Source organism: Lepisma saccharinum, chromosome 11 (assembly GCF_977018435.1).
Source record: "Lepisma saccharinum chromosome 11, izLepSacc3.1, whole genome shotgun sequence".
Lineage (NCBI taxonomy): Eukaryota > Metazoa > Arthropoda > Insecta > Zygentoma > Lepismatidae > Lepisma > Lepisma saccharinum.
In genome coordinates, this window is record NC_139239.1 from 82,824,567 (window position 1) to 82,837,100 (window position 12,534).

The 12,534-nt window shown below is 33.7% G+C and overlaps 1 protein-coding gene across 2 annotated transcripts in view; it reads left to right on the top strand.

Moving 5' to 3' along the window:
- The window catches only part of Sirt1 (Sirtuin 1), a 60,015-nt gene extending 49,442 nt beyond the window's left edge, over nt 1-10,573 (top strand). For both annotated transcript variants that reach the window (XM_083131459.1, XM_083131460.1), the window contains exons 11-12: nt 179-585; nt 2,990-10,573. In XM_083131459.1, coding sequence (XP_082987585.1) covers nt 179-585; nt 2,990-3,195 — 613 coding nt within the window. In that variant the 3' untranslated portion in view covers nt 3,196-10,573. The remainder of the gene's footprint in view (nt 1-178; nt 586-2,989) is intronic.
- Nucleotides 10,574-12,534: the final 1,961 nt, after the last annotated feature.

The window sequence follows — 12,534 nt, forward strand, 5'->3', positions numbered from 1 at the left end:
ACTGCTGCTGTGTGCTAACACACGGTCGGAGCAAATTTCGGCAATTGTGCCTTTGCTTCTCGAGTAGTGATTTCAATTTCTCTCTGTGTGTCTTTATTTTCATTTTCTGGGTCAAGTGAAATATAATGGTATTAAAATTTTTATCCTGTGTATCTCCATTATTTATTTATTTTTGTAGGCTTGGAGGAGAATGGGAATCAGAGTGTTGGAGGCAGCCAATGATTCAAACAACCCAATTGCTACCAATTTGCCCTATGAAGCAAACAAACTGTGAAGGAAATGGTGAAAACTGTTCTAAGGAAAACATTGAAAACAACTCTAAAGAAAATAATGAAAATGGCAGTAAGGCAGACATTGAAAGTAACTGTAACGAAGATTCTGAAATCAATGGTAATAAAAGTGATTCAAACTCTAATGTAAATAATAGTGTTGTGCAGTGTGACATAATTAGTGATAAAAAAGACACGTCCAAAGAAACATTGGTGGAGTATTGCGAGGATGATCCCAAATCAGAAGATGATATTGATGCATTGAGGAGATGTTGGCAACCAAAAGTAAAAGAAATATTTTCGGAACGTCTGCCAGGTAAGATATATGCAATGTGTATGTGTACATGTATACATAGGGTGGGTCTGTACTTTGGAACAGGCTAATAGTTTTGAATTGGATAATAAATTGAAATACCACCTCATGAAAATGCCTTCTGCAAGTTAAATTCAAAATGTGGAATCACCTCCAAAAGGGGTGCCTCAAAAATTTCGAACTCAGAAGAGTGTTGAATGGTTCTGTAAGGTGTATTTTCCTAACATATTTTGTCATAAAATAAACTCATAAACATGAAATATAGTCATAATTATATCCTGTGAGTAAAGTATAATCCCAAATGATTGATTAATTGTGGAGTAAAAATGAGGTATGGAAAAATTGAACAAGAATAAACTGAATAAAACTCTCCAATAAGTACACAATAAGAAAATATGTACTAAACTTTTTATATTGCTATAGTAAGTGCCACGTGCTAATATATATAAAAGTTTAGCTTAATTTAATAATTTGAGAAATGTCCAAGGATTTTTGTTGATTTGAATGAATAGTATATGTATTAATACAGAAGGTTGTTTTACCCTTATGACATAGGCGCAGACTCCATGGGGCTTGGGAGTGGGGGGGGGGGGTCTCGAGCCAGCCCCAATGTTAACAATGTGGGGGCAGAGTCCCCCAAATAATTTTGCTTAAGAGGATCTAATGTATTATTTTGCTTCTCTTGTAAAGTTTACTCTGAATTGTACCACATGAACTTAACTTTAAATACACATTTGAAATGTACTAGAATCTAGACCATCAACTTTGGGGGGCTGAGACCGCTAAACCATCAACTTTGGGGGGGGGGGGCTATGACCAGAGACAGCAATACACATGACGTATTACTGTAATTATGAGTATTGTTAAAATATTTACTAAAAAGAGTTTCAAAAGATGATGTGCATGAACTAAGAGAGTGGATGAGACGTTCGGGCTACAAATGGCTCTCACATGACATTCAGAACGAGATCATTCACATATTAGGGAGATCTGTTTTGCGCTCCGTGGTAGCAGATATTAAAAGTCTGGAATATTTTGCTATTATGTTTGACGAAACTTGTGACATATCCATCCGTGGACAATTAATATTCTGCATTCAAACTGTAAATAAAAATTTTGATATTTTTAAGGAATTCATGGATTTTATGAGATTTCGAACACCGAGGCCAAAACTTAAAAAAGGGAGAGAGTAGTCATTCATTTATTTATTTCAGTGATCAGAGCCCCCCAATAATTTTGACAAGTCTGCGCTCGTGGGTAGTGATGTTCACTCTCCTGTTCTAAGCTGTAAACCCCTGTTCCACCACGATCATGTTTGATTTGATGGCCCTGTTGATGAACTATTGCACGACATCGAAGCTTACATTGAAGGAGACGTCTATTCAGCACAGCCTGATCCCACTTGTCCTTGCAAGTTTTCCAAAGTCCATCAAGTGTCATGGCTCGAGGTTTTTGGATGTTCTGTTTTAGTAGGCCAAAGTCACAGTAGAAGTCCATTTGTAATGCATTTGGCGATTTAACAGGGATGTCTCTAAATGGAATAGCCTTCCCTGTCTACTGTTCCATATGAGCCATGGAGGCCACTGTTGTCTTGGTGGCCTTATCTTGGTGTATGTGAACTTTGGCTGTCTCATTGCCATACAAAGCAGGGGCATGTTGGTGATATATGGGGTCTAACACATGCTGTATGTAGTAGGTTGCAATATCTTTCACATTAGATGACACCCAATGAGTAGGAAACTATCATAATCCCTTTTGGGAAACTTCCCTTGCACATTCCTGCTTGGACCCAGTCAAATAGACCCATGCCACATCTATGGGGATGACATAACACCATTTGGCACCCACTAGGTAGCTCTCATACAGATTTTTGCATGCCACTCTCCATTGAGCAATGTGTGTTGGTGTTGGGACATGGACTTGGCATTTGTGTGTACTTTTGAAACCCAAATCATGACAGATGATCCGATTAACAGTTGCTGGTGTATAAACTATGGGGTAGTGGGGGTGAATGCAACACCTCTGGTTACGACTGAAAATTACTACCATAAGGGTGAAACAACCTTCTGTATAAGTTGAGCTGCAGAAATGGAAGTTTTTAAATTTATTTTACTCATTTATTCTTTATTGCTGTAGAAGCTAATTGAATCCCTCTTTCGAGGATTTGCTTGAAGCAGAGATTTTCTGTGTATTCTCAGACACCATGAAGGTTTTTAGTTAGTTGCATTTCACATGGATCAAAATTATGAATGTGTTATTAGAATGGAGATACTTCGTAATAAGTTTACTTTTTTGTACCACTTTTGAACCCAAAACGTAGTCTGTTTTTGTATCACAGTTTTGATCTTTTATGTATCACAAATAAGTTCCCGTGCTCTGCCCCTCTATCTTTTTATTCTTGTTTCAGAAAATGCATACTACTATATACATCCAAATCGTTATATTTTCCCTGGAGCTGAAGTTGTGTATGATCCAGATGATGAACAATCCTTGTGCTCAACTGACACTGATGTGGATAATGACAAAAGCCATGAAAATCAATCAGACGATGAAGATAATGGCTATTGGGATGATATAAAGAAGGATGAAACACAAGAAACAGTGCAGAGATAGAGTTTGTATTGCTAATGTGGTGGTACTGTTGATTTACCCACCAAGAAATGTGTAACTGGGAGTGTGCGAGATAAATAAGCTTAACTTATTCACCACGCTTTGTGTTGGATGCTTTAATACCTGTACAGTTCATTGTACTATTGGCTGTAGATTGAAAGCTTTGGGATGGAGAAAGAAAGAAGTTACTGCAGTTTTGTGATGATGAATGTACAAAGTTCAGTTTATAACAATCTCAATTTTTTTAAATTGTATTTTACTACCAGTGTTGACTTAGTTTGTGCAAACTGCTTTTTAAAAATATAAGTGAAATTTTGGTTTGTTTGTGTTCCATTCCTTCCATATATAAATTCCGTGTGTGCGATGGAAATGCCGTACGCGAAGCCAATTACAAAAGAAGATTTTAAAATATGGTTCCTGAAGTACCTGCAATAGCATCGTACATTTTCCTTAATTTCATTTTTTTTCTATTATATGTTCCCACTATGTTTTTCACAGTCAAGGTACAAAGTAATTAGTTGCTAAATATTTTGCTCATCAATGCTAAGGCATTCATTCATACACCAGTCTTTTACTCAAAACACTTAATTCTCATAGCAGACAGTTGTTATCTGTGAACGTCTTGTGGGAGAGAATGCTATTAGGAACACTCTTAATATACACAATTTCTTCAACACTCAACTTTAAAATATTGGGAATGATGTGTGAATGCATCAGTTGCTTTAAAAGCGGAGAATTCTAATCAACAATTTGTCTTGTCCATAAGTAGATTAGCAGTAACTCTTGTCTTGATTTAAACTTAGGATAGTGTAAAATAAGGTTCTCTTTCATGAAGCACGTTCGGGTATGGTGTGACTGAGTAAGTTGTACAACAGTGCTTGTATCAAGATGAAAACTAATTTGTACAAAAGCTGAGTATGTGTCGTTTGCTCAAAACAAGCTTTTCTGTAGTTGTATCCTAGTATGTATCTTTGTGATGGGGAAAAATGCAAACAGTTCAAAGTATGATGCGTTTGTTTGGATGTTATGTGGATTTGTTTCATAATTTTGAAAACATTACAGTGATTAATTCCCCAGATTTTTTTTTGGAAATCAATTCTTATTTTATGTATGATATCATTAATTACATAATAATTCCTTCCATTTTTTCTCCTTAACGTTTTCTGCATTTTTGAGACATGGCATATGTGTGTGTGGCTCTAGAGATCTGTGGAGCGAAAATTGAAACTGGTAAATAATCCAGAAGCAATTTCTTACCAGGTGCTTTATTGTTAAATGGGACAAAGTATTATAAAGGTTGTGTGCTTGATCTTTGTTTTTTTATGTGGATAATACATAATACATCAAGCATAATTGGCAAATATATTAAAATGGGAAGGTATCAATATTCTGCACACATTTAAAGTTTAAGATCTACTGTATATCTTTTTTTTCTGCCTACATTGATTTTGACCAGTCATGTGTTTAAGGAAAAAAAACTTTTTTTAAAACTTTGTGATTAGTTTATTCTTGCATCCAGGTGTGTTGATTTGCACACATACAAGCAATCAGTAATTCCAATATAAGTGAAATTGAAAGTAAGAGTTCAAGTATGTACTGTCCTTTTTGTTTTAAAGAAGAAAAGAAGGAAAATTGCAATAGATTGACATGGTGGGTGCTATTACATGACATGTTTGAAATGTAAATGTACAAGAAAAAAAAACTTTTCATTATTGAATCTAGTATATCAAGCAGATATATAATTCCTATGCTACAGTAATTTTTCCAACTTAAGAAGTTTCATCAGAATTATATTACTCTTGTAAACTTTGTGATAGAACCCTTCATTTACATTTCTCAACATGGAAGTGAAAATCGGTGCAGCTAGATTTAAAGAGTAACATCAACCTTTGGCACATGTTCCTGTCCCTTATGTTCATTAACTTAATGGAAACATACCCTAAGTCTGACAAATGTGCATTGAAAGAAACGTTAACTGTTAAATATTTTATCCAGGAAGAAGAAATATGTTTGTTACTTTCTTTCATCATTTTGAAATTTATTTAAAAATATTACTATATTGATGCCCTGCAAAAGAAGGCCAATTGTTTGTAGTGAAGCTGAAAGTTGGAAGTGTTTGTATGAGTTTTGTCAAAAGGGGGAGCAGGCAAATTCATATGTAAGTAAAATGAAATACAACCAAATCCATGAATATGTGACATATTTAATATGTTAGTGCATTGTGAGCAACTAGGCACTAAAATGCATTTTGCCCATATGAAATTCCTATGAATACGGAGACACTAGTACTCACTTCACTTTATCCACGAAATTGTTTTTATTTTTCATTCTATTAATTTCAGTGACCACTGCCACCATCCTCGTTGGAACTTGCTGTACTGTTGCTTGGCATGAATCTTTTGTTTGTAGTTCTCCAGCTTCCACTAGGTGCGCTGCTGTTAACTGTACGTCTGTGTCCGTGTCGCCTGCTATTTCCCGGCATTAACTGTTATAGTAGGGGAATCCAAGTGTGGTGAGCCTGCCAACAGCGCACCTATCAGGAGCCGGAGAACTACAAACAAAAGATGCACTCCAAGCAACAGTACAGCAAGTTCCAACGAGGATGGTGGCAGTGGCAACTGAAATTAAAAGAACAAGAAAGAAAAAAACAATTTCGTGGATAAAGTAAAGTGAGTACTAGTTTCTCCATATTTATATACTACCACGTGTCTCTTTTCCCAATTACGAATGAAATTCCTAGTCGGATTTCAAAGATATAGTTGTGTTAAAACTACTAATTACTAAATAAGTGGTACATAATTATACATTATCTGAATGTGCAGAAATCTAGCATTCATTGAATCTTTTAGGCCCACAAAGTCTTCCATTGGACAAGGCAAACAAACACATTTAAATGTTGAAAGAACAGATGTTAATACATGGAAAGTAAAGATAAATTGTAAGACGGAAGGTCTAAATTTACACACAAACTAGGGAAGGAAACATGTTGAAAAAAGTTGGATTTTATATCAACTTCTCACTTGTGTTTTGTAGTTTTGCAACTTACAAAAAAGTTCTGCTCCCAAATCTGACACGTATGTATGTGCCATAACTATATTTGAAGATTTACTCTTTCTGTTAGTTTTATTGTTTTGCTATGCTATTAAGTATATACTCTGAAGTAATTCCCGTCATTGAAAAAGTCTGATAATCTTCAATCTTTGTGTTATTTCTAATATTCAGAATAATTTCTAACAGCTATGCCAGTTCAAAATAATGTCTAAACAAAAACATATTTCATGTCTCTCTCTCTCCCAACATCTTAATTTTGTGTACCAAATTACAATTAAATGGCAAGTTATTTCTGCTCTCTCGAAACTTAATGTAACAAATTTCATATTTGGAATGACGTAATTGTACATATTAATTTCTTTGTAAGTTATCTACCCTTTAAAAATATGGAACTTACATGTGAAAAATATACCTGGCACCGATGACTTCATGATACGAAAAATGAACACCCATACAGGTCCCACCGACTTTTATAATTAAATTGTCCATCACTTCATATTGAAATAAAGAGCACGTATGTTTTTGTTCATTCTGTCTCTAATTATTGTGTTTATTTGATTTCAATTTTCCTGCTGTAATTGTATTTGAGAAGTACAAAAGATTTAGCTATTTATAGTGATTCCATTACTATTTGCTGGTACAAAGAGTTACCGTGCTTAATGGTACTCCACATCTACAGTGTTTTATCGAACCCTGTTCAGTTGCATATTGACGTATTTCATAAAATGAAATACTAATATGAGAATAATTTCTATCCGTTTATAAATTGTAGATATGACTATATCTTTATATAATATGTGAAGAGCTGGCTCCTGGGATTGTCACTTGTTAAGTATGTTTCATATTTTTAATTCTTTATAATATTTCAACCTTCCAAAGATTAAGTCCAAATCAAAAGTATGGTTGGAAGACATTTAATAAAGGTGTGTTTATAATATACGTGTGTGTGTGTGTGTGCTTTGTGATTTCTTTGTCATCATTTCTTCTGTTACATACTATATGTATTTACAGTAATCAAATATTGCAGTTTGAAAGAAAGGTGAGTTTTAATGTGTCGCAAGCAGTATATATTTACTTTCTCATGTATAGAATGGATGTGGTAGAAAGATGATAGCAGTCTCAACATATCACAAATATACTCAAGTATTTTGTGAGTGAAGTAGATAAAATTGTATCCATCCACAGTTAAAGTAAACAGTGAACTTATTCTGTCAAGTGGAAATTCGCAATTATATGCTCAGAGACTGCCTAGGAAGTGTGAAATCTTGTGAAAATTTCACGTAGAAAGAAGCCTGTATATAAGTAGTAGTATGCCTATTTCTGTGCATTTAAATGTTAATGATTAAGAGTATATTTTCACAAGCAATAAGGTCTCTGTAAGTTCTGTTTCGTGGTACATGTTCAGTTTTACTGCAAGTTTTGTGTACGAGTGTACGATTTTTTTTCCACGTGTATGAGTGAGCAGTCATATAAGTAATGCATGTTATGAGATCATGATCTGGTCTTGAGAGTTTGAGTGTATCCAGATGTTTTATCGATAGTTCCATGTTGTTGTCCCATTATTACAGAATTGTTGATGTCCTTCATGCTACAGCTTTTTTTTTAACAAATAAAGCAGAAAAATACATCAAATGAGGTACAAAATAAACACGTTTCAGAGCTTTAAGGTAGCTGACTGAGTGTTCATTCATGACATTTTTTAAAGGAAATGACAGTCATACTTTGATAGTTGTAGAAGGGCTAGGCTAGACCTCACTTTTACCTCCTTTTATATTTCTAACTCACATATTCAGTTGTTTGAATTATCAATTTTTCTTTATCTTATTTATATATATAGAAGTATGTTGCCATATATCACGTTAAGTTTTTGCGTTCACTGTTTGTATTCTGAAATGCATGTATTACTTTGTATTGTTTGTTCAGAACCTTAAAAAAGAATGAAAGAGAGAGAGAGAATACCAGAATATTTAATATGCAATGGATGAATACATTAATGTGTTTCTTTAGTCTGCTGTGAATTAATGAGGTATTAAAACTAAATGTGAATATTAACTACAATTGTTAATAACTTTGTAATCAGTATTATCAATTGAACTGGAGCACTATTATATTTATGTGCAAGTTGTGCACGAGAGACTTTACATGCACTGAAACTGTCAAAATGTATTTAATTTTAAAACATTAAATTACAGTATATAGAAATAGTAACAGCTATATATATATATAGGGCTCGAAAAATCCCGGTTGCCATGGCGACTAAAAATTTCAGCTTGGCGACTATGATCTTTTGCTGTAATATTGCTGTTTTTTAAGTTTCAATGTACGAAACTTTGAAGATTCTAAGTTCAAATTGCAGTACAGCGTAAGCTAGCAAGTGATTTTTTTTATCAACGTTGTGAACAATCCATAGAATCAGTAACAATTTCTTACTCTTCGTCTCCAACCCTCCACTTCCCGCTTTCTCACATGATTTAGTGATGTTTTGAATACGGTGATGCTCAGCTTCTTATAGATTGATTGATTTGCTGTACTTTATTTCGCTTTTTGTGCCACTTTTGGCTAATTTGCGAAGATGGTAATGAATGATTATATGATGAAATTGGTGAACAAACACTCAGAAACATCCAAGCCCAGTCCAGGATTCGAAACCGGGACCCCTAGCGTCATAGCAGGATGTGCTAACCACTCCGCCACAGGGGCTGGCTCAGCTTCTTATAGTATCCACAATTGCTAGTAGGTGGTTTCCTGGCGCCTGATTTTCAGATCTGGCACCTAGCTCTGAAGAAGATTTTTCAAGCACTGTATATATATATATATATATATATATATATTTTAAGGATATACAGTAGAACCTTGATTAGGTGTTGACACGATCTTTAAGTTTGAATAAAAAAATTCAATTTTGGCGGGAAAGTTACAATACTTTGTAGGAACCAAGCTGCATCATCCTGCTACACGAAACCATGCAGGGCGAGCTAAAAGCAAAGTCGGAAGCGTGTCTTCTTATAGATTAGGTATTCATAATGCAAAAGTAAAATTGTATAAACAATGTATAACATTTACTTTTTTGCAATAGATAAGGATAAATATGTAATGACATTCAACATTCTGGAACATATATACTAGGGATAGGATCAATTGGTACTCTATTACTGAAAATTTTACTGATCTGATATATCTATAAATATCTTATATTCTTCTCTCTTATAATTTTAATGGATAAAAACGTAATTTCCAACTTTTTTTTAAAATAAAATATCTAAATATGCAGCAGCTTCTTTTGCATTGCAGTCATATGGTAACATATATATATTATGGAGGTCAATGAACCATTCAGATTCTTTAAAGACCACTTGAAATTTTTGTTGGATCAGTAGAAAATATCAATATCAGTAATTTTTCGGTATCAGCCAATATTTCATACTGGCCCATTCCTAATATATGCAATGTAACCATGAATTATGGTCCCATATTTTACATTTTCCCACATTATGCATTCAATCCTAAGAATTCCCGAGTGTTGCATTTTCCTGCATTTTAATTTTTTTTCAACTTTTTCCCCTGAAAAACAAAATCGAGGTCCCACTGTATTTCCAGATACATAATATTTTTTATGCTAATAAATAGTACTGTTATATATCACGAATTACACGAGAGCTAAAAAATTAAAGGAAGAAAATATTCAGTTATGTTATGATGTTCATTGAAGTATGTCGTGTAACATGGAATAACTGTTTTTACTAAAATATAAATAAAATGAAACTAAAACAGTCTGCAAGCGAACTATGATTTTTTTTCACTGGTTATATGTTGAATGTAGGAGATCTTTTTTTAAAATGTGTGTAGGTGTGAAGACTATTTTGTTCATTTTTAAGAATATCCTGATTTCTGTTTCATGTTATGAAACATGTGCTTCAGTTCAGTTATTGGAATGAGTGTGTGTGTATGTGTGTGCAAGACAGAGAGAGGGAGTAATAGTAAGGGAGTGAATGTTCACTTGAATATAATTTTTTTTATTTATTTGTTCAGTTAGTTTAGCAGTGAATATCAACTCTAAAATAAGTTTGCAATGTGTAGTTTACAAGTGTATTAAATCAAATTCTAAGAAATACGTAGAATGCTGTCATACCCCTCTGGTACAGGTATCACACCTGATATTATTTGTGTCTTACACAATATAATTATATGATGATTTTAGAATATTTGTTGCAATATTTTTTTAAGAATTCATATTTGGTGACATTACAAACTTGTATTTTAAAATTTAGTTGCTTGGTTTTTCCAAAAGCTGGCAATTTTTATGAAAGTTTATGTAAATAAATTGAATCTCAGTTTACATACTGTTGTAATTCTTGTTGTTCCTATGAAATCCCCTTCGAAAATGATTTAATAAAATAAAATTTTCTCACTTATGATATATTTTAGGATTAGATAAATATGAACTATTGATATATAATTTACCAATATTCGATACCATTTTCTCCACAAAAGCTCACAGTTTTGTAAAAATATCTTGGTGAAAATTGTATTGTCTTCAGATCGTCAATAAGGAAGCACAAGTAACAGCAGCAGCATGCATTCTGAGTATGCAAGCTACACAATGGATACCCACAACAATGCAAGAGCTTAGCGGAGCATAAAAAATGAACTATTTTCACTCAGAGACCTCTCCCGCAGTTAGGAACTCCCGTTTTCCACATGAAGACATTGCTGTTTCCTTTTGGTACCCTTGGTCTCCCCAAGGCAGTCCTAAAAGATCCCTATTGTGACTTCCGTAGGCCTGCACTTCTCCCCCCTCTTGATTTCTTTTAATGGCCAAAATACTCAGGGTACTAGTGATGGGTTATGGCAGTTCACTGGAGCTCGCTTACCAAAGGAATCTTTCAAAAGAACAACCAATACCTAGAGGCATGCATATTTCGTTCTTGACGGACACACGAAATGTAATATTTATTTTTAATTTTTTTTAAAGGTGTGAAGATATTTTTCTATCATATTTTGTCACAAAATGAACTGCAACATGTGAAATAAGCTGTTAAGCAGAATTTAGAGTTTATTTACTGATGTGACACTTTCTGATGTCTGAATTATCCTGTGAGTTATGCAAATAAAATTAAAAAAATATTAATTCTGCTGTAAATATTTGAGAAGCAAAAATGAACTCCTTTACACAGGGACAAATAAACATGCTATTGGAGGGGAAAAGTTTATTTTGTTCGATAAGTATAGTTTTGAAATCAAGTTTATGGTTAAATTCTCCATTTTAACACCAAAATGCTATTTTATATACCACTTTTGATCCTGAAATGTGCCCCATTATTGTACCGATATATTGATCTACTATTCGCCATAAATATGTGGCTCTACCAATACTGCTAGAACAGTGGCGAAGCGTGGTCTTAATAAAAAGGCAAGCAATGCAGTACTGAAAATGGGGGTGGGGTGTAAATAAATTATGCAACCATTTACTCCAGAGAATTTCAAATAATAATAATAATATATTCCTCAACTCCTATCTCAATGGTCATGCTTCTTATTTCAAAATTCGTGGGTACATTATTTACATAATAAAATACTTACTATTACTTACAGCTTCCTGTATACAATTTGAAATATCCATGTTTGTTTTGGTAAATTCGCAACATACTAAACGAAAGAGGACACTGACCTTAACCATGCATTCTTCCCACACAAATGGAAGATGTTCTGTATAGCTCCAGAACTAACAGAAAAGTGATAACAACATCGTTGTAAACATTATTGTTCACGGGAGACTTGGAAGCTTAAATAAACCTTTGGAATCATAGGTCATTACTAGAGCCCGGAAGTTTGGCAAAATGCCTCTTTTTATCTACTGGATATATTGATAAAATTTTTCCGGATATACGTTTTTTATGTTGTTTCGAATGTTTTAGAAGCCTTTTCATTTTGCCTATTTGAGACCCCACTGCCTATTTTTAATTATAATGCCTTTTTTGCCTTTTTCAATTAAATTGGACCATTTTTTTAAAAAAAAAAGTGTGTATATAAATTATTTTTCTCCCAAAAAACGTTGTTGGCATTTATTTTTCCCTTTATTATGTGAATAATTTTCGCCTTATTTAAGTAATATTGAACTCAACGCATGTTTCAACATTGCTGAAGGAGAAAAGTGTGAAAAAAAAGTATTTCATGCTGAGTTAGGATATTGCCTTTCGGTTAACATTTCCTTGTGCATGATTGACTGCTGAAAACCTGTTGCAGAACATCTGCACAATTACGTCATCACGTCCAGCATTCGTGTCAGGACGT